The sequence below is a fragment of the Camarhynchus parvulus genome, chromosome 18, assembly GCF_901933205.1.
Source record: "Camarhynchus parvulus chromosome 18, STF_HiC, whole genome shotgun sequence".
NCBI classification, from domain to species: Eukaryota; Metazoa; Chordata; class Aves; order Passeriformes; family Thraupidae; genus Camarhynchus; species Camarhynchus parvulus.
In genome coordinates, this window is record NC_044588.1 from 5432765 (window position 1) to 5454436 (window position 21672).

At 63.7% G+C, this 21672-nt stretch overlaps 1 protein-coding gene across 1 annotated transcript; it reads left to right on the forward strand.

The window, feature by feature from the left end:
* Nucleotides 1–13767: 13767 nt before the first annotated feature.
* Nucleotides 13768–18249, forward strand: CBX4 (chromobox 4). Its single transcript, XM_030962025.1, has 5 exons — nt 13768–13941; nt 14039–14082; nt 14758–14823; nt 15472–15538; nt 16051–18249. The coding sequence occupies exons 1-5, from the start codon at nt 13873–13875 to the stop codon at nt 17374–17376; spliced, it is 1572 nt and encodes a 523-aa protein (XP_030817885.1). The 5' UTR covers nt 13768–13872; the 3' UTR covers nt 17377–18249.
* Nucleotides 18250–21672: the final 3423 nt, after the last annotated feature.

Below are 21672 nucleotides of genomic sequence, written 5' to 3' on the forward strand. Positions count from 1 at the left end.
ACCTGGGGCACCTGGTGCTGGGTGCCAGGGCTGCCTTGCCGTGCCCAGGCTCTGCTCCTGGGCACCTGGGGCACCTGGTGCTGGGTGCCAGGGCTGCCTTGCCGTGCCCAGGCTCTGCTCCTGACCTCCTCGGTGGCTCCATCCACGTGGAGGCTCCAAGTGGCAGGGGCTGAATTCAGGTCAGAAAAAGCACACGGCAGAAAATGCCAGAAGCATCTTCCTGCAGAGCCACTTGGTGGCACAGGGACAGGTGCCAGCTCCCCAGGGGGACAGCAGGAGGCAGACACTGCCTTGTGCCACCTGCCAGCCCCGTGTGGCACGGGCATGGCCGTGGGGCCTTGGCAGCACTGTGGCTGCTCCTGGTGCCAGGGCAGCACTGTGAGCTGTGGGCAGCCCTGCCAGGCCTGGAGGACTGGGCACAGTGACACAGCCCCTGCTGGGCACAGGGACACAGGGGGTTCTGGGCACGGTGGCACAGCCCCTGCTTGGCACAGGGGGCGCTGGGCACAGGGACACAGCCCTGGGCTCAGGGGGCGCTGGGCACAGGGACACAGCCCCTGCTGGGCACAGGGACACAGCCCCTGCTGGGCACAGGGGGTGCTGGGCACAGGGGCACAGCCCCTGCTGGGCACAGGGGGTGCTGGGCACAGTGGCACAGCCCCTCCTCGCCTCCCCACTCCCTGCCGTGGGCTGGAGGCACCACAAACCCCTCCCAGAAGGGCCAGGGCTGGTTTTGCTGCAGCACTCGTTCCCAGCCAGTAAAAGACAATAGGAAGAGATGAAGTAGATAATTTGGAGCGTTATTTTTCCACTATTAAAATGTCATTCAGCAATGTGGAAATCACTCAGGATTCGTTTAGTTAAAGACTCTGCACTGCAGCTTTGCAGCATGCGGAATCAGCTGGGTTCTGTTCGAAGCAGGGCTCAGCTCTGGGTGGGCATCCTTGGCACCATTTGCCACCCTTGGCCACTCTGCCATGCCTGGTGTCCCCTGAACGTCCCAGGAGACCTCAGGTGTCTGTCCCTGTGCTCCCCACTGGAGCTCCCCGTGCCCCTGGCACACACTGAGCCCGCTTTGCCCTGGCTGGGGACACAAAGGGATGGAGCTGGTCCCCAAGGGCCAGCTCTGATCCCAGTGACCCAGTTCCAGTCTCAGCCTGTCCACTGACTTGTGATGCCTTTATTTAACTCACACTGGAGCTCCACAACCATCTGAGCTTGTCTGGGGGGACGCAGGGTCAGTGAAGCCAACCTGGATAGCCTGGGATAGCACTGGGAGCAGCCTTGGGATTTCCCTGCAGTGCAAGGATGGCAACGAGCCCCACGCTGCAATGGCAGTGCATTCCAAAGGTCCTTCTGAGCCACCCCAAGACTTTCCTTTGTGACACTCTTTGCCACCTGAAAACCCCCAAGGAACGAGAAATCCGCCAAGCTCTGGTCCCTGCAGAGGAGGAAGGGGCGCCAGGAGCAGGGCCCCTCACGTGGAGCCTCCCCAGCGCTGCCCTGAGCGTTGCATTAGCGGCAGCTGAGCCCAGAATAGCCCCTGGCGAAGGGTAATCCCCAAACCTCTTCTTAACCCAACCTCACATCCCCCCCTCCCCCGAAGGGAGCAGGGGAACCAAAGTAAGCCTCTTCCTTTTATCCCAAGTCCTGGAGCCCCGACGGGGAGCAGCCCAGACACCCGAAGGAGACTGGGCTGGGCCAGGACACGGGCACAGGGGGCACGGGACACGGGGACAGGGGGCACAGGGACACACGGGCACAGGGGGCATAGGGACACGGGGACACGGGGACAGGGCATAGGGCACTCGGGGACAATCACACGGGGACAGGGGGCATAGGGACACACGGGGACAGGGGGCACAGGGACACACGGGGACAGGGGGCCCGGGACATGGGGACAGGGGCATAGGGACACGGGGACACGGGGACGGGGGGCACAGGACACGGGGAGACGGGACATGGGGACAGGGGGACCGGGGGCACAGGGACGGGGACAGGGGGCACGGGACACGGGGACAGGGGGCACAGGGACACGGGGACAGGGGGCACAGAGGGGACAGGGGCACAGGGACACACGGGGACAGGGGGCACAGGGACACGGGCACAGGGGGCACAGGGACACACAGGGACAGGGGGCACAGGGACACACAGGGACAGGGGGCACAGGGACACGGGGACATGGGGACAGGGGGCACGGGGACACACGGGGTCCCACAGCACGGGGTCAGTGGGGCAGCATCGCTTGTCCTTGGCACTGAGCCCCGAGCACACAGGTGTGGCCAAACTGCCCCTGGAGCTGGCTGCACTGGGGAAATTGGCACCTGGGGAGTGGGGCAGGGACAGGCGCAGGGACCTGGTGCCACCTCCCAGGGCTGGGTGTGTTGGGATGTGGCTGTTTGGCTCTTTTGTCACAGGACACTGCCTGTCAAATGAGAAATTACAGCTCACAGGAACAAAGAGACTCACCTGAGTTACGACAAGCGCTAAAGAATTTCACACCCAAAGAATTTCACACCCAACGTAGCCTGTCCTCCCGGGCTGGCTGATTAATCCCGGGTGGCTCTGCTTGAGAACTGACCCGTCCGGCCAGCTGGAGCTCAGGGCACCTCCTGCCCCGGGCACCGGCCCTGCCCTGCCCCAGCGCAGTGCTCAGGGCTCTGCAGCCCTTTCCTGGGCTCCTTTACACACGAACACAGCTCACCGTGAGCTTTCAGGGCTCCTGGAGGAGAAGCAGAGGCTGGGGCAGCCCGGCAGTGCCCAGTGGGAGCTGTGCCAGCAGTGCCAGCTTGGACTCGCTGTGGGAGCTGCTGGAGCTGCTCACCCTGAGGCAGCGAGCAGGAAGGGGAGAGCCCTGGTGCAGCTGCTGCAGGGGTGGAAAGCCTTGCTGCAGCTGCTGCACGGCTGGGGAGAGCCCTGGTGCAGCTGCCCCACACCCAGTGCTTCCCAAAACCACAGCAGTGAGCACGGACACAGCTCAGGCATCCCAGCAAGGGCACCTGGTGCCAGCCACACCTTGAGCGGTGCCTTTGCCACCCCTGAGGGGCTCCTTGGCAGCCCCCAGGCCCCAGTGCCCCATACCCAGGTCCCTCTGAGTTCGAGCTCAGGCCCTGCCGAGGCTCCTGCCCCGTGTGGCAAAGCAGCAGCAGGAGAAGGAGCAGCCCAAGGACTCTTCCTGGGATTTTTGATTTTGTTTGGCTCGGGTTTGTCTTTCAGAAACCACAAACAAGTTCAGCTTCTTCTGTCTGAGCCGGGGAGGTGCCGAGCGATGGGGATGTGCCAAAGTCCTCTCTGCTCTCCAGAGCCTTCTGCAGGGGACAACGGGGCTGTCCCCGAGCCCAGGGACACGGCAAACACCCGGCACGGTGATCCCCACCCCTGCCTGACCCCGAGCCCTGCCCCGGGCAGAGCCTGGGCCGTGATGAAGGCAGAGAGCCTTCGGTGCTGTGATGAAGGCAGAGAGCCTTCGGTGCTGCTCCTGTTGCTCAAGGCAGCTGCCAGGAGGAGCTGCCCGGCCCAAATCGGCTCCAGCAGCCAGGTCCTGGTTTCAGGAGCCCAATTTCCACAAATTGCAGGTGAGGGTGGGCAGTGAAAAGCTTCCAGCCGTGGCTGCAATCCCTGCAAACAGCCCGAAGAGCAGCTGGCCTTCAGGGCCTCTGCCGAGGTGACCAAACTGCCCCGTGCCGGTGCCACAGCACGCGCGAAGAGCTGCACCCCGGGGGCGGGAACGCAGGAAGGGCTGGGCAACCCTGCCGGGGGGGGGACACGGGCTCAGCTCAGCACGGGCTGGGCACATCCCGGGGGTCGGGAATAGCACGGGCTGGGCACATCCGGGGATCGGGAACGGCTCAGCACGGGCTGGGCACATCCCGGGGGTCGGGAATAGCACGGGCTGGGCACATCCCGGGGATCGGGAACGGCTCAGCACGGGCTGGGCACATCCCGGGGATCGGGAGCAGCACGGGCTGGGCACATCCCGGGGATCGGGACGGGCTGGGCACATCCCGGGGATCGGGAGCAGCAGGGGCTGGGCACATCCCGGGGATCGGGAATAGCACGGGCTGGGCACATCCCGGGGGTCGGGAATAGCACGGGCTGGGCACATCCCGGGGATCGGGACGGGCTGGGCACATCCCGGGGATCGGGAGCAGCACGGGCTGGGCACATCCCGGGGATCGGGACGGGCTGGGCACATCCCGGGGATCGGGAGCAGCAGGGGCTGGGCACATCCCGGGGATCGGGAGCAGCGACGGGCTGGGCACATCCCGGGGGTCGGGAGCAGCACGGGCTGGGCACATCCCGGGGATCGGGAGCAGCACGGGCTGGGCACATGCCGGGCTCCGGGGCAGCCACGGCAGCACCAGCCGGCCGGGACGGGCCAGGGGTGCCAGCAGAGCCGGGGCACCCAGCCGGGCACCCAGCCGGGGATCTGGGTCCCCTCCTGCAGCTGTGGCTGCCACAGCCGGAGGGGTCACAGCCACCCTGGCTGCGGCTGCAAGGAGCCCGCGCCCAGGGGGCAGGAAAGGGTTAAGGCGCTGCCGGAGCGGGAATGAGAGCAGGGAATTCAGCTGCTGACGCAGGTAGGATCTGCCGCGCATCCCCGTGCAGACACAGCAGCGTCACCCGCGGCTCCTGAGCGGCTCCGGAGCCCTCGGGGAGCGGGGAGTGGGCGGCAGAGCCAGCCCGGGCAGGGGGCACAGCGGGGCACCCCCCATGGCACCGCCCGGGCACCCCGCGATGCCCAGCCCTGTCCCACGGCCTGGCCCAGCCCTTGTCCAGCAAACTGCGGCTGGGAGGACGCTCCGAGCTCCGGGATGAGCTCCACACAGGCACCACGGAGCTATGGGGCAAGGCCCTGCTGGGATGGTGGCACTGAGGGGCACTGAGAGGCTCCACACGGGTCAGCCTCTGCTCCTGAGTAATTCCTTGGCAGCTTTTGGATCATAAAAACAAGCAGGGCTGGAATAGGTGACACAGGCAGAAAGGGACAGTCAGGGAGGGGACAGAGCCCTGTGGAAAGCGAGGGACAGAGAGGAGGACGCAGCCCCCGGGTCTGGAGCAAGACCCGACCTCGGCAGAGCTGGGAGGGTTCCCGAGAGCCCTTGGGATGGGGAGCTTCCCCTGCCGAAGGACCATTCCTGTGCAGGTGCATCAGTGCTGGCACCTGGGCCTGGGCAGCAGCCAGAGTGGGGCTGTGGGTCTGGGGACACTGAGGACAGGAGCAGAGCCTGGCAGGGGCTCTTTGCACCGAGCCACGTGTGCCACCCTCCAGCAGCCGCTGGGAAGCCAGGCCCGATGGAAATGTAATGGGATAATCGATGGCCCATTGTTGCTCGGCTTAATTTAGCTGCTCGGGCAGGGAATGAGCAGAGTGACTGTACAGGGAACGAGCAGAGCGAACGTGCGTAAGCAGGAGCCAGGGCAGGAGATGAATCAGCCCTGCAGCATCCCCTGTGGCACAGGGGACAGGACGGGCACGGCCTGAGCCCCCAGACCCCGTGGCAGCGGCCCAGGGCGTGGGGAGGTGCCCTTAGAGGAGATTTACTTTGCTTTGTCTGAAATGGCTGCGCTGGGCTCAGTGCTGCACACCTGCATCGCCAAAACTGCCTTGGAAGTTGCGGCAGGAGCACGGAAGGTGCTGGGTGTGCTGGGACAGGAGCTGAGTGCTGGGAAGGGCACAGCTTGGGAAGGGCACAGGCACTGCCAGGGCTCCGGGAAGGGCACAGGCACTGCCAGGGCTCAGGGAGGGCACAGGCACTGCCAGGGCTCAGGGAGGGCACAGGCACTGCCAGGGAAGGGCACAGGCACTGCCAGGGCTCAGGGAAGGGCACAGGCACTGCCAGGGAAGGGCACAGGCACTGCCAGGGCTCAGGGAGGGCACAGGCACTGCCAGGGAAGGGCACAGGCACTGCCAGGGCTCAGGGAAGGGCACAGGCACTGCCAGGGAAGGGCACAGGCACTGCCAGGGCTCAGGGAGGGCACAGGCACTGCCAGGGAAGGGCACGGGCACTGCCAGGGCTCAGGAAGGGCACAGGCACTGCCAGGGAAGGGCACAGGCACTGCCAGGGCTCAGGAAGGGCACAGGCACTGCCAGGGCTCAGGGAAGGGCACAGGCACTGCCAGGGCTCGGGGAAGGGCACAGGCATTGCCAGGGAAGGGCAGAGGCATTGCCAAGGAAGGGCACAGGCACTGCCAGGGCTCAGGAAGGGCACAGGCACTGGACAGAGGCGGCTCTGCCCCCCCCCGGCCCCCGGAGAGCCCGGGGATGGAGCCAGCGGTGCCCCCCGGGCTGGGCGAGCCCTGGCCGTGCCCAGCAGGACCAGCCGGTGCCCCCCGGGCTCTGCTCACGGGGCAGGGGCTGCCTGGCCCTTTCCGAGGGCCGGTGGGACACGCACTGGGCAGCGATGGGCAGGTTGGAGCCAGGGCCCGCTGCCCACGGGCGGGTGGCCCAGCCCCGTTGCCGGCAGCCGCTCCCGGGATGCCCCGCACACGGAGATGCCGCGGGCCCGGCGCCAGCGCCCTCCCCACGCTGCCTTTTATGGCCCTGCCGCAGCCACAGCCCAAACATGGCAGTGGGAACGCGGCGCTGGAGCCTCCCCGGGGCCGGCCCTGCCGCCGGCAAGGTGCCCCAGCCACCCCCGGCTCGGGCAGCCGTGCAGAGCCCAGGGATCAGTGAGAACTGCAATGCCGGCTGCCTGGGCACGGCATCAGCACCACCCTGGCACAGGAGACACCCCCTGCCCCCTCAGCAGTGCCAGAGCCCCTGGGATGGGCACCCTGGGATGGGCACTCCTGGGATGGCACTCCTGGGATGGGCACCCCTGGGATGGGCACCCCAGCCTCATGCCCAGTGGCAGGGCAGCTGCAGGGGGGTGGCAGAGCCAGGGCACGTGCTGGGCACTGAAGGAGCCAGCTCAGGAGGCACAGCAGCATCTCTGTGCTGCCCAAGAGACAGCTGGAGTTCCCAGAACCTGCTCAGCATCCCCGGGGGAAAGCAGACAGTGAGCAGCAGCCTAAAAATAGCTGCCCAGGGCACACGCAGCCGCCTGAGAGAAGGGGAAGTGAAAAGGAAGATGGGCTGCAGCTTTCCAAGGAGCAGCGCCCAGCCCTGCTCAGCAGCCATCCCCACGGGTGAGCTGCAGCCCTGGCTGCAGTGCCTGCGCCTGAGCATGCAGCACGAGGGTCAGGCATGGCACCAGGGAGCCCGGGACACGCCACTGTGGGCTGGCACCGCTGTGCCAGGCAGGAGCAGGGCAGGACCCCGGGAGCCTTGGAGGCCCTCACCAGAGAGTTGGCTCCATTCAAGCAAATGCAGCAGTGCAAGGAAGGGCAGAGGTTGCAGGAGCCAGTCTAACCAGTCAGAGCCCAGTTGTGCCGCCCAGTTGTGCTCACTCAGCACCTGGGGCTCTTCCCAGCCACACAAACCCGGCACAGCCCAGCCCAGGGCCTGCTCTGCCCCTCCAGCACACCTGCACGGGGCGCACACATCATCAGCCTCTGGGTTGGAGGAATGCACAGGCCATGGAAACGTCCTGCAGGCCCAAGGCTGAGCTTTCTGCAGCAGCAGAGCGGCCTGGGCTGTGCTGGGTGCGGGTGCTGGATCACCCCAGACACAGAATCGGTGCCCAAACCCCACAGATCAGCAGGAGCAGGGCCAGAGAGCAGTTCCCACAGGGAACTGGATTGTGGACCAAGAGCCTCCTTCCCCCGGACAGGACATCCATCTCCCCGGGGCAGGGCTCCCATCTCCCCTGGGGCAGGGCTCCCATCTCCCCCTGGACAGGGCTCCCATCTCCCTGGGGCACGGCTCCCATCTCCCATGGGGCAGGGCATCCATCTCCCATGGGGCAGGGCTCCCATCTCCCCGGGGCAGGGCTCCCATCTCCCCGGGGCACGGCTCCCATCTCCCCGGGGCAGGGCTCCCATCTCCCATGGGGCAGGGCATCCATCTCCCATGGGGCAGGGCTCCCATCTCCCCCTGGACAGGGCTCCCATCTCCCATGGGGCACGGCTCCCATCTCCCATGGGGCAGGGCTCCCATCTCCTCCGGGTTTGGTGCAGCTCCCTGGGGTCGGACTAAGCAGCTTTGGGGCACCGAGATGCAGGGACAGCACAACACGTGGACAGCGCGGCCAGGAAACCCTTCTGCAAGCCTTGGGAACATAAATACTCGGTTTAATCCTCGGAGGGGATGAGGAGCCGGGGCAGCCTGGGCTGCTGGAGCTGCCTCGCAGCCAGGGCTCAGCAGAAGCTGCCGGGGCGGGCGGAAGGAAGGCGGAGGGGAGGGAGCTGAGCTGAGCTGAGCTGAGCTGAGCTGAGCCTCGGCTCAGGTGCAGGGGTGGAGAGCCTGACCGCGGAGCCGAGCGCTTCCTCCCCCCGGCACACAGCCCTGAGCGCAGCGGGGCCCGGCCGGGAGCGCCCCTGGCACACGGTGCTGGGGTGGGCACCGGGCACCGGGCACCGGCACCGGCCAGAGCCTCCCGTTCCCGGTCAGCAGCACCGGAGAGAGCAGGGCAGGGGCCGCAGCCTCCCGTTCCCGGTCAGCAGCACTCACAGCTCTGGGGCTGCACAGCCTGTCCAGAGCAAAGCTGCCCAACCCAACCCAACCCGGAGGAGCTGGGCTGCACCCGGCTGGGCTGGGCTGCGCTCTGGGGGCTGCAATCCCCTTTGCTGGGCTCAGCCCAGCTCCTGCCCACGGGTACAAGTGGCCCTGGGTCCCTGCAGGCTCAGCAGGAGGAGCAGCCATGCAGCACCTGAGGAGTTTCTGCTGCAGCCGTGCTGGGGACACACACACAGACCCAGTTCTGATGGAGAAAATCCCATAATTACCCTCAGCTGCCAAGGAACAGCATCAGCTCAGGCTGTGAGAGGGGGAAGAGCCCCAAGGACAGGACTCTCCAGGGCTGATCTGAGGAGGATGGCGAGGAAGGGGCAGGGCAGGACGGGGCTGAGGGGGGTACCAGGCTCCTGCAGTGCCTGGCAAAGGGGTTCCCATCTCCCTGTGCTCCAGGGGTGGCAGTGCTTCCCAGCACTCCCTGCCTGCTGTCTCAGGCACTGCTCTGAGCGTGTGGGGCAGGCAGGCCCTGCTCCCCAGCTGCGTGCTCAGAGCCCCGTGCTGTCACAGCCAGGGACAGAGGCACCCCAGTGCCTCTTCCCTCGGAATTTCTGCCGACTTGCCCGGCTCTAAGAAGATTAAAGACAGATGGTCTCGGAGGCTCCCTCACTGGCACCCATGGCTGAGGCTGTGGGGGGCAGGCAGGGCAGGAAAGAGCCCTGGGGAAGGGGGGTCATTCCCAGCCCAGTGCCCAGGGACAGAGCATCCTGGGACCTGCTCTGGGCGCTGCCCTCCCTGCCCGTGCTGGCTGCAGCTCTGCAGAGCAGGGCTGCCTCCTTCCTCTGGGGCTGCCGCATTCCCGGTGAGCTCCAGAGGTCAGGGGAGCCCAGCATGCTCCCACAGCAGCTGCTCTGGGTGCCACTGCCCCGTGCCCGCTGTGCCGTCAGCTACCCAGAAACTGCTCTGCTGGGCTGTGTTACACTGCTGTGCAAGCACCCTGTGTGCTCCTGCAAGTGCCTCCTTCCTGAGGATTCTGCTCACAGCCTCCTCTGGCTCGTGCTGGAGGCAGCACCACAAAAAGGAGCTCACCTAACGCGGCCCTGCGTGCAGCAGCAGCAGCAGCAGCCCGGCACTGTCAAGCCATTTCAATTTCCACGTGATGACCCAGTTCAGGGTGGTTTTGCTGCTGGATTTTCCCACTGCTGCTGCCTCTGGGTGGGTGGTGGCAGCTGCAGACCTTGCTGCTGTGCTGGATTTTAAGGCCACCACTCTGACAGCCCCAGCCCTGAGTGCTCAGGCTCCTCGTGGTGCTTTCCTAAACATCACAAATCCTGGGCACTCGGTGTCTGAGGATGCCAGTGTGTGCTTCGTGGCACTGGGTGCTTCACTGAGAGCTTTGGAGGGTGAGCAGTTTCCCAAAGGGTTTTTTGCTGCTGCCTGTTACACTGGGGGCAGGGCACGTGTCACTTCAGCTGCTGCAGTGAAGGTGGTGGGGATGCTCCGGGGGTTTTAGTGCATTTGCTGGAGCAAATTCCAGCTCGGCTGCCAGGATTGACTCTTCCCTCACCATTCTGAGCCGGCAGGCACTGAGCTTCCCCACAGCAGCAGCGGGGCCGAGCTGCAAGGCAGAGGGGCAGCCTGTATTTAGAAGGACACAATAATTGCAAGTCAGATTTGCTTGTTCAATACTCTATTGACAGATTTGCCTTGGCAACCTGGAACAGGGTTTCATTGTTCACATGTACTTCATGGCATCCTATTGATTGGGTGGGTGGGTTCAGGTTTTTGTGGATTTGCTGGTTTTGTTGTCTCTTTTTCCAAGCCTACCTACTCGTCCTTTTCTCGTCTTTCTCCAGCACGGTGTTGACCTCAGCAAGGGCTGTGTCATAATCCGTTTTTCAGACTGGCCACAACTTCCAGTGCAAGGCAGAGCTGACAAAAGCAGAAGGGCAAATCCTGGAGCCCAGCTGGCCAAGGCTGAGGGCGGCCAGGTAGGGATGAATGGGGCCAGTGCCCTCCCCCCTGCTCCAAGGACATGGCAAAGTCGGTGCCTGGCCCCTGGTGAGAGTGGCCTTGAAGGAAACGCTGTAACTATTCATGAATTAACTTCTGTTATTATTTGGTGCTCAGGCGGGCTCCTGGCTTTGCAGACCCAGCAGGAGCCCGCGGCCTTGCTGGGGCAGAGGGGAGGAGGAGGTGAGCACCCAAACTGCAGCCCTGGAGCTGGGGGATTACAGCTGGAAAAGAATTGCTGGTTTGAATTGCTAATAATGATACAGACTAATGAGCAACATCAGAAATGATGGCATGTGCAATCAGTGCTGCTTGATGGCAAACACAGAGCGGGGCTGCAGGAGCTGCTGGGGCGAGGGAACGGGAGCGTCTTTCAGAGGGGCAGCGCCCACCCCAGGCAGGGCACGGAGCTGGCTCTGGCTCCGGGGCAAGAACTTCGTAAATAATGATGGAAAGAGTAACCACAGACAGACATCAGCTCTGGGTACATGGAGGGAACATGGCCAGCAAGTACTGGAGGGGAAATCACCTTGGTGTGGATCCCAGCGCCCGTGGGAAGCCCATCAGCCTCTGGCTGTCGGAGGTTTTGTCTCACAGCTGCCCCCCAGCAGCCCCCCCGGGGATCAGGGACACGGGGCATGGAGCCCCCACCCCTCCCCTGGGACTGACTCCTCCTGTGAGCGCAGCAGCACCGGCTGCTGATGCTCGGCAGAGAAAGAGCAAGCTGAGTTCTTGGCCAGGTGTGTGGTGAAGGGCAGGAATGTGTCTGTGCCTCGTCCCTGCCTGATCCACCAGCAAGGAACTGCCCGCGGCCACCCCACTCCTCTGCTGGCTCTAAAGGCAGCACTTGGCTCCTGCTCCTTTTGCTTGGAATCCCTTTTCCTTGTCTCATCCCTGTGATGTGCCCCAGCCAGTCAGCACGAGGCAACAGTTGGAAATGCTTCCCACTTTCCTTATTTAGGCTGTTTTATGTGGTTCAAATAAGGTGTCCTCTTTGGGCCTGACAAAGAGAAAGATGTATCAGTTCATGAACTGCTGCTGCCTGAGCAAGGTAAGAGACAGAAAATCACCACCATTACCATCATTATTGTGAATCATGTGCAATCAGCCCCGTAACAGAAAGCAGATGAAGATCCTGCAGGAACCCGAAGGACAGGAGCTGCTGCTGAGCCATGGGAGCCAGGGGCCAGGCAGTGATTAAAATGCTTTTAATATTGGTTTTCAGTGTTGTGTCACTTTTATATATATATATAGAGATATATAAATTATATTTCATCAACAGTCTCTGGTATTGCTCCTGAGACAGGTTCTAAAAGATGCCGAGGATGTCTGGTCACACATTTAAATGGTTTTTTAAAATTTTTTTAATTTATATTTTTATATATGTAGCCAGCCAAACTCTGCCCTCCTCATCGCCTACTCCCGACTGAGTCCCGGGGAGAGCAGAGCTCTCCCATCCGGGCGGGATCCGGAGCTGGACGTGCTCTGCAGCTTACCCAGCCTGGGGAGGAAGCGCACCAAACCGTGCTCGTCCCTGGGCATTCAGTTTTATTGCAAGCATTAGCGGTTTGTCTCCTCTGGCAACAGGAGAAGCTGGAAATGTCAAAGGGGAGGGTTAACAAACTCCGCTGGCATAAATTTCAATGAATGTATGTTTCTTAGGAAAACCGCTAAGTTAAAAAAAAAAAAAATTAAATCTTCCTGTGTGTGTTTTCCTTGGGCTGCTGTTCACAATGGATAATAATTCTTACATTAAGCCCCTTCGGCCCTCCAGGGAAATCAAAATTGTAATATCAGTTTGCTTTTTATTGGCTCGGCTCTGCGATCGCGGCGGCTGCGTCTTTGTTAGGGGCTGCGGCGCGGTGACATTCAGCGGTGCTGCCGGTGTCCCCCCTCCGCTACCGCCGGGCCCGGCCAGGGCCGCCGAGGGCGCGGCTGATGCCGGCCGGGGCCGCGGCCACCGGGCTGGCACCGAGCCGGGGCAACGAGAACGTCCCGGGGGCCGGGGGCGCCGCCCGACCCCGGCAAAGGAGCCGCTCGGGGCCCCGCTGCCGTTCGAGCTCGGCCCCGCCGCTCCCGGCGAAAGTTGCGGGAACCCCGCGGGGATCGATCGGCCCGTGCGAGGCCCGGCGGGGACGCCACGGCCCGGCAGAGCCCGGGGAAACAAGGGGGACGGTGGCACCAAGACCCCAGGCCAGCCCCAGGGACCGCCCCGTTGTCAGCGGGCGCGGAGGCTCCGGTTCCTCCGGGGCGCCGGTTCCGGGACACAGCCTGGCACCTGCGAGGACCGAGCCCCTGGGAAGGGTCGGGGGCTCCTCGCCCCCCGGGTATCGCCCCACGCGTGCCCGCGGCCCCACGGTCCGGCCCGGGGCTGCGGTGCCCGGGCGCTCCCGGAGCGGCGGCGGGAGGCCCGGAGCTGCCGGCCCGCACGGCGGGGGCTGCACGGGGCTCACACCGGGACGGGTCCGGCCCCGCTCCACCTGTCCGGGGAAGGCGCCTCCCGCTCCGGCACGGCCCCGCTTCCCGCAGCGGCGCGGGGAGCGCGGGGCGGCCCCGCCGGCAGCCGCGGACACGCGTGTGCTCCCCGGGAGCCGCTCCACGAGCACGGAGTGCGCGGAGCCGCCCGCACCGCGCTCCCCGAGCGGCCCCGCCGCCGTGCGCGGCTTCCGGCACCGGGCGGGGAAAGCGCCGCCACCTGCCCCGGGCCGGGCCCGCTGCCGCCACCGCCGGCCGTCCCCGGGCGGGCGCCCCACGGCCGCAGGGACCCGCCGGGCAGCGCGGCCGGGGCTTCCCGGCGGGTTCGGGCCCCACGGGCCGTGCCGGGGATGGCGCCGCCGCCCCCCGGGCCCGGGGCACCGCGCGACGTGGCGCGGCGTGGAGCCCTCCCGAGCGCCCGTCCCGCCGCGCATCCTCCGGTGGGACCCTCCGGCCGACCCCGCTCCCCCCGCGCCGCGGGTCGCGCACCTGCCCCGCGGGCTGTGCCGCCCCCGGCAGCCCCGTGGGGCCGTGCTGAGTCACGCGTGGGGCGGGAGCGGGGCCGCCCGCGCCCCCTCCCCGCGCCGCCGTGCCCGGCCCCCGCCCGCCCCCTCCCCGCCTCGCTCCCCGGCAGGGCTGCGCCAATCCCCCGGCCCCGCCGCTGACGGGCAGCCGGGCCCGGGAGGCGCCGCCTCCCTGACGTCTCGCTCCGGGATTTGCACGGTTGCGGTGCCGCCGCTCAGTGTCTGTCGGGCCGGCGGCGGGAGCTGCCGGAGCCCGAGCCCAGCTCGGCTGCAGCGCGGCCCGGCCCGGCCCCTCCCGGCTGCGGGATGGAGCTGCCGGCGGTGGGCGAGCACGTCTTCGCGGTGGAGAGCATCGAGAAGAAGCGGATCCGAAAGGTGCGGGGGGCGGCGGCGGCGGGGGGCGGCGGGGCCCGGGGGCGCCGGGGGTGGCGGTTCCCGCTGACGCCGTGTCTTTGCCTCCCGCGCCGCTCAGGGCAGAGTCGAGTACCTGGTGAAATGGAGGGGATGGTCGCCCAAGTGAGTACCGGCACCGGGCGGGGATGGGGCCGGGGATGGGGCTCCGGGAAGGGCCCCGGCCGGGGCGGCGAGCGGGCGGCGAGAGGCGGCGGCGGGGCCCGGCGGTGACGGCGGCGGGAGCCGAGCAGGCGGCGGCTGATGTGCACCAGAAAATGGCTCCTTCCCCCTTTCCCTCCTCGGGAGTCGGGCTCCATATTGCAGAACCGAGCGGGGAGGGGGGGGCAGGAAGGGGGGAGAAAGGGGGAATAACCGCAAAAATCGTCCGCGTCGCCCCGCAGCCCCGAGAGCCGCTGCCGAGGCGGGGGCAGCACCGGCACCGGAGCGAGCGCGGCCGCTGCGGAGCGTTCGGGGTTTGCATGACAGTGCGGGCGGGGGGGCGCGGGGGGGTCCGGGACGCGGCGGCCGGGTCCCTCCTCCGCCCCGCGGCCGCTTTCCTGGGTCCGGGAAAGGGGATTTGGAAAATTTCATCATGACATGCCTGGAATTCCTCCGGAATAATAACTGCGCTAAATAAACAGTACCGTCCCCGCGGCCCCCCCCGCCCATCCCCCTCCCCGGGACCCCGGCCCCACACCCCGCTCTCGCCGGGCCCGGTGCTGCGGGGTGGCTCTGCCCGGGACCCCGGCCCCGCCGGCAGGGCCCCGCCGTGACGGCCGCTCTCCTCCCCTCTCCAAGATATAACACGTGGGAGCCGGAGGAGAACATCCTGGACCCCCGGCTGCTCATCGCCTTCCAGAACAGGTGAGCGGCCGAGGTTGGGCGATGCGGGAGGGGCGGCGGGACCCCCGCTCCGCGCCGCTCCCGCAATTGCAGATGCGTCACGGAGCCGGGGGCCGCGGCGGGGGCGGGCCGGGCCGGGCCGGGGGCGCGGCCCCGGCGGGGCGGGCGGTGCGGGGCCACCGGGCGACGCCTCCGGGTCAAGGTCCCCACGCCGGGGTCCCCCCCGCGCCGCGCCCCCCCACGCCGCGCCTCGCGCTCCTTCTTCCCGGGATTCGGTGCCGCGACTCGAGGAGGCGGCGCTGCTGCTGCTGCGCTTGGACGGGCTTCGGCTTTCTTTTTTTATTTTTTTCTTTTTGCCTTCTTTTTTTTTTAAGCCTTTTTAATTTTTTTTTTTCTCCTTCCGCGCATTTATTTCCTGGAGTGTTTTGGCGCAAACTGTGAACTCCAGCCCCTCCCCACAGCGGGGAGGCAGCAGCGGGGAAGGCGCCTGCTGCTTGCACAGGATGCCCCGGCCCGCTGCCACCTGCGGGCCCCGGTCCCCTCCCGCTGCCCCCTCCCTGCCCCCGCCTAGGGTCACTGCCACCGTGGGAGCTGCCGTGCGGGGCGGGGGGCTGGCTCCGGGGGTCCGTGTGCCGCCCTGGGGCTCACCGTGACGCTGTGTTCCCGCAGGGAGCGGCAGGAGCAGCTGATGGGATACCGCAAGCGGGGGCCCAAGCCGAAGCCGCTGGTCGTGCAGGTAACGCGCGGGCCCAGCCCCCGGGGAGGCGCTTGCAGCGGGTTTCATCATGCTGAGGATGAGCCTGCGCGCAGCCCGGGCGCCTCGCAGCGCCCCGGGGACCCCCAGCGCTGAGCTCAGCGGGTGCCCCGGCCCCCCTCCCCTTCCCTCCCCTCTGGGCTGCAGAGCCGCCGTGCCCGTGCCCGGCTGGCATTAGCAGGCTGCTCGCGGGCTCGGCAGCCGCGGTCCCGTTCGGCCCCCGTTCCCAGACAGCTGATTGAAGGGGGCTTTTCTTCTTTTCATTGCTTCATTAATCTGGAGCAATGCACAGCCTCTAAGTTGGAGTGGGCTGGGGCCGCCTGCTCGAGGACGCGGTGCCCCGGGATGCAGCATCCTGTAAGCAGAGCTCCCCGAGGGGCGGGGGCTGTGCCGCAGCCTGCAGCACCTGCCGGAGCTCCGGCCCCCGGCGGCCAGCAGCACCTGGCAGGGCTCTCCAGCCCTGTCTGAGCGCGGCTCTCGGTTTTGCCTTGCAGCTCCCGTCCTTCGCCCGCCGCTCCAACATCCTCACGGGGCTGCAGGAGCCGGCCGTGGACACCAGGCCCAAGCTGGACCTCGGCTCCTCGGGCAAGAGCCAGCAGCACCAGTATGAGCTCAACAGCAAGAAGCACCACCAGTACCAGCCCAACGGCAAGGAGAGCGGCATGAAGCACCAGTCCCACAGCAAAGGGAAGTATTACTACCAGCTGAACAGCAAGAAGCACCATCACTACCAGCCCGACCCCAAGATGTATGAGCCCCATTACCAGCCCAGCAGCAAAGAGCCGCAGGGCCAGGCCTGCTTGGACAATAACAAGGCCCCCCTGGTCGCCCACCCAGACAAGTGGGCTCACGGCCCGGCCAAAAACTTGCTGGGCCCGGTCAAGAGCCTCACAGCAGAGAGCAAAAACGGAGCTGAGAAGAACCTGTCTAGTGGTACTGGGCCGCCCCCCCGGGACAGGGTGACCAGCAATGGCCTTGGGGGAAAGATGAAGATCGTCAAGAACAAAAACAAGAACGGGCGCATTGTGATTGTGATGAGCAAGTACATGGAGAACGGCATGCAGGCGGTGAAGATCAAGTCTGGGGAGGCTCCCCGGAAGCGGGCCGCGGAGGAGAGGACTCCTAAGAAGGGTGGGGAGGAGAAGGTGGAGGCTTGGAGGAAGCCAGGGGAGGACAGGGTGGTGGGCAGCAATGCCCTGAGCAAAGCAGAGGGCGAGAGCCGGCAGCCCCCTGCGGAGCTGGAGGAAGGTCCCCAAAAGACTCCCTTGGCCAAGGAGCTGCCCCTTCCTCCGGCGGAGCAGCCCTTGCAGCTCACTACCAAGCCGGACCTCGTGCCCTGGTCGCTGAGTCCCGTGTGCGAGCACAGCCCTTCCTCCATGGGACTGAACCTGTCGAGCGGCAGCTCGCGGAAGCGCTGCCTGTCGGAGCCGCACGCCGAGCGGGAGCCGGGCAAGAAGCGCCTGACCTCCCGCAGCATCAGCGCCCCCACCTGCCTCAGCCCCCCGGCCCCCGAGCCGCCCGCCCAGCCCGAGGTCATCCTGCTCGACTCGGACCTGGACGAGCCCATAGACTTGCGCTGCGTGAAGCCGCGGCCGGAGGGCGAGCTGGCCCTGGCCGAGGTGAAGCCGGAGCTGCCGCCGCCGCCGGCGGCTGAGGAACCGGCCCCGGAGCCTCCGCAGCCCCAGGAGGCCGCAGAGGAGGAGGAAGAGGAGGAGGCCGAGTCCCTGCAGGAGTTCAAGCCGTTCTTTGGGAATATAATTATCACAGATGTGACCGCAAACTGCCTGACCGTGACCTTCAAGGAGTACGTGACGGTGTGAGGTGGGGCGGCAGCTGCTCCCCGTGGGAGCTGCCCGCCCATCCCGGGGCCGCCGGCCCCACCGCCTCCCTCCCGGTACTGGTGCCCCTTCCCCGGAGCCCACGTGGCCCTGGACGGCCGAGCCCGCCGTGCCCAGCGAGGGGACGCCGGGACAGGGCCAGGCATGGTGGCCGTCCCTGCCGCTGCTCCCGGCCCGCAGCTGGGGGCTGCTCCCGGACCTGCAGGCAGTGGGACACGCAAGGATGGGACCCGCCAGTTACTCAGAGTTATAGTATTATATTTTAACAGTGCTAACTTGTCAAGTGATTCTTGCTCCCGTTTGTACGTGGTGTTCTTGAAATGTATTGTTTGAGCTGAAAGCTGGTCGCTCCCTGGCCACGCTAATATATTTATTTGTAGGTATTTATATAATGAAATATAAAGCCTAGATTTATGGAGTCCCTAGATCACCTTATAAACTATATCAAACGACTATTTTCTGTTCTCCTTTTTAACCATTGAGCATTTGTTAGTCTTGGTCCCTTGCCCTCCCCACGACCCGCAGGACCATCCCGTATATATTTTTTGATACTGTACACATGTGGTGTTTCTATGTGCAAAAAAAAATCGTTATCTAAAGCTAAACGAGCTATTATAGAAATTGCTGCTATTAGAAATGTCTAAACTATAAGCTTCCAATTATTAATTGCTTGAATGTAAATATTAAATGGAGATGTTGAAAGTGCATTTGATGTTCTGCAGCTAGTGTAGATCGGAGTGCAAAGCCCAGCTGCTGCGAGCTGCCAGCGGCGCATCCTGGTCTGAGGGCTGTGTCACAGGGGAAGAAATGTATCATGCAATCATGGCAAAGGACTATAAACCTTTACAAAAACTACCGGGATTTGGAGTGCATTTGTTACAGCATTACGGATGGCAGGTCCCTGTGTGTGCCTGCTGCAGCTGGGCTGCCCTAGAGCTGGTGCCTGCAGGTTAAAAAGTTTACTCAGAGGTGCAGCGTTTTGAATATAATTCGGTTTTGACCCCCGGAGTGTTGTGCCCACAGTGCTGGGGACACTCTGTGTTGTGGATGGGCAGCAAGGCCTCAGGAGCCCGAGGTGTGGTGCTTCCCTCTGGCAGGGCTGGGGGAGGTCTGTGGTTCTGTGATGGGAACCTGAGAAAGCTGAGGAGGCACAGGCTGGGCAGGTGGCACAGTGATGGGGGTTGGCTGCCATCCCAGCAGTGCCATCCCAGTGCTGGGGAGGGTCACAGTTAGGTAAGAAGCTGAATGTCTCCAGAAAGGAAGATGGTCCAAATTCCACCAAGAAAGCTGCAGCTGTCTCTGAACAGATTAATCATTGCTGGAGTCCACTGGAAATACAGTGCAGGGCTCATTCTCTGTGAGAGGGGTTACAGAGTGGTGGCTGAGGTAGTGCTCAGTCTCTGTTGCCCCCAGCGACCCCTGTCACCTCCCCAGACAGGGCTGAGTGCCTGGGCAGTGCCACCCTCCCAACCCCGTGCTGGCAAAACTGGCTCAGCTGCCAGCAAAACTGGCTCTGCTGCCAGCCTGTCTCCTCTTGGGCTTTTGGTCAAAGTCGAGGTCTCCTCCAGCAGAGGTCTTGGTTGAAATATTGTTGGAGGCACGTTGATATGTGTGGATCGGAGCCATGAGCTTGTGAGAAGCAAATTGAGTTGGTTTGGGTAAGGTGGAGCCTGCAGTGATCCCTGAGCCATGGTGAGGGTCAGGGCCAGCCCTGTGTCCTGCTGTCACAGTGTCTCTCTGTCCAGCCATGGGGCAGCGCTGTTCCCACAGCACAAATCACCTCCCAGCTTCTGCTGCCCACTCTGGGCCACCCAGGCCTCCCAGGTGCCGTTTCATTTATTAAAAACTCCAAACTCATCTTGGTCATTGTTCCTTTGCAAAGCTGAGGGCGATGTGGTGTCTGTGGGAAGGGGGGACAGCGCCCAGCCAGGTGTGGGTCACAGCAGGAGCCCAGGTGTGCCATTCAACCCAGGCCTTGCCAGCAGTTATGCCAGAGCGGGAGCACTTTTCCAATCCAGACTTTTCCAGTTTGGGTTGAATTGGTGGAAAAGTGACCGCTGGGTGTGTGGCTGCCATTTTCCCAGCTGGAGCAGCAGAGGCTTGTGCCCAAGTGGGACAATGCCTGTGGACACACTGCTGCAGCTGCAGGCTTTGCTCTGGTGTAGCTCAGGCTGAGGTGGGAATGGCGCTGGGGAGGAGCTCCATGGGCAGGAACAGTGCTGACAGCTCAGTTCTGCCCTGGTTTTGGTTGGTGTTGGTGCTCCAGAGCCAAAGGACACTTGGGCAGTGCTCACCTGCCTGCACAGAGGCCCCAGAGCTGGTGGTTTGTGCACCCAGGGCAAGTGGAAATGGTGAACTCTGATTGAAATCAACCTTTGCCTGATAGCTGTGCTGAATGTTAAGAGGGTTTTAATCAACGCTGCGTGTCACCAGAGCTCTGTGGGTGATGTGCTGAGGGTGCTGGAGAAGCGGTGTCAGGGCAGGTCTGGTGAACCCCATTCTGCACCGGGGGTGCCCAGGGATGGGGTGGTGGGAAGAGTTTCCCTGCCATCCCAGGCTCCAGGATCAGAACCTCCGATCAGAAATGATGCCTTTCCCTTGATTAATTAAGCTAATGGTTATCTGAAGACAAAAATGGCATGGAAGAGGAGACGCATGCTCAGAATGCAAAATGTGATTTATGAAAGGGGAAGTGCAGCTCAACAGCCAGGGGAGCCAGTGCAGGAGCGGGGCTGGGCCGCGGCTCCGGGCCAGGGCGGCTGCCGGGGCACCACTGCTCCTTAGGCAGACAAAGGTGTTTGAAACCAGCGGGGTTTCCAACAAACAGCAGGTTGTGTCTTTGAGCCATGGGCTTGCAGGCTCCGGGCCAGAGCCCGGGCACCGCTGCCACGGCGAGCTGGCTCGGCAGCTCCCTTCCCTTCCCTGGGCCGTAGGTGTGCGAGGCTCGGGGCAATTAATAACTGCTGCAGGTTTGCAGTTGGCTCAGCTCATTAGCATTTCTGAAAATGGAGGGTGTTGTGCTGCCGGTTTTTAAGGGAACACTGTCCCTCTGAGCTGCCTCCCTGCACCCCCGGGCTGCAGAAGCCCCTGAAGCTCCCTCTGTGCCGGCAGCAGCTGTGGTTGGTTTGAGGCACCATTTCCCGGAAACCACACAGCCAGATATTTCTTACTTTAATAGTTTGATCATGTTTATCACAACTCCAGCAGCTTCCTGTGCTGTGAAAGGTGTGATAAGTAGTTACTGGTTTAAAAGCTGCGCCCTTCCCTCGCTGGGCCGGTTGGCTGGGAGAGATGAAATGTTTGGATGTGAATTACTTATTCCTGCCGCTCTCTTTCTCCCCAGTAAATGCATCAAACCTAAATGCCTGTTACTGAGCAAATTAATGTGGAGTCCATGGTGACTTCCAATGGTTATCAGAGTGATCCAGGGCGAGCTGGAGCGTCACCACGCTCCATTAGGAAGGCTGGTGCGCGCTACATTTAATGTATTTCCCAGGAATGTGTTAACCTCTGCTTGGTTTGGATTTATTCCAGACAAACATTTGCTGATGTAAAAGGAGAATTTGTGTTCGTCTTTGAGCCCTTCTGAAAGGGCCTGATGGATCCAGGGCCGTGCTCAGGGAGGGGCTGCAGCTCTGTGCTGACCCTTTCAGGTTCTCCCCTCCCCACAGCATCAGCACCAGCACCAGGCTGGGACCCAGCTCATCTCCAGCAGCTGCCGTGGCCCTGTGTGCTTTCAGTGGGATCCCTGCTCCACGGAAAGTGATGGAAACACCATCCCCAGGCTACGACCTGGCACAGTGGCAGTGTGGGCCCCAGGGCTGGGAGGAAGGCTCCCTCCGTGGTGTGAGGATGCTGTAATGAAGAAGGATGTTCAATAAACACAAAACAGAGCTGATGTGTTTTAATCAGAGTGAGAAACAGTCTTGTGGGAACTGGGAGGTCCAGTCTGAGAATGGATCCAGACTTCAGGTCCAGACTGGGAATGGGAGAGGAGCTTCTCCTCAAGAAGGGCAGAGGGTGGAGGTGGGTGTATGCAGTGGGAAGTGGAAGATTTCCCTGGCACTTGGGGCACTCAGTGCTTTTGCTCATACATGGGGTGGGGGCAGCTCCTCCACGCATCCATTGTGTGCATTTTGTGAGATTTCTCCTTTATTTTCCCATTCTTCTCTGGTTTTGCTGTGCAGTGTCAGGAGGTGAGGGTGTGGTGATCTCAGCAGCCATCCTCCATGGTAAAGCCACCAGGTAAAGCATTCATGGCCGCTTTTTGGGAGGGAA

What these genes read in the sequence shown, in the direction of transcription:
- CBX4 (XM_030962025.1), top strand. Translation starts at nt 13,873, where the DNA reads ATGGAGCTGCCGGCGGTGGGCGAGCACGTCTTCGCGGTGGAGAGCATC. An exon ending in AGAAGAAGCGGATCCGAAAG is followed by an intron (nt 13,942 to 14,038) that starts GTGCGGGGGGCG and finishes CGCGCCGCTCAG; the next exon opens with GGCAGAGTCGAGTACCTGGT. An exon ending in TGGAGGGGATGGTCGCCCAA is followed by an intron (nt 14,083 to 14,757) that starts GTGAGTACCGGC and finishes CCCCTCTCCAAG; the next exon opens with ATATAACACGTGGGAGCCGG.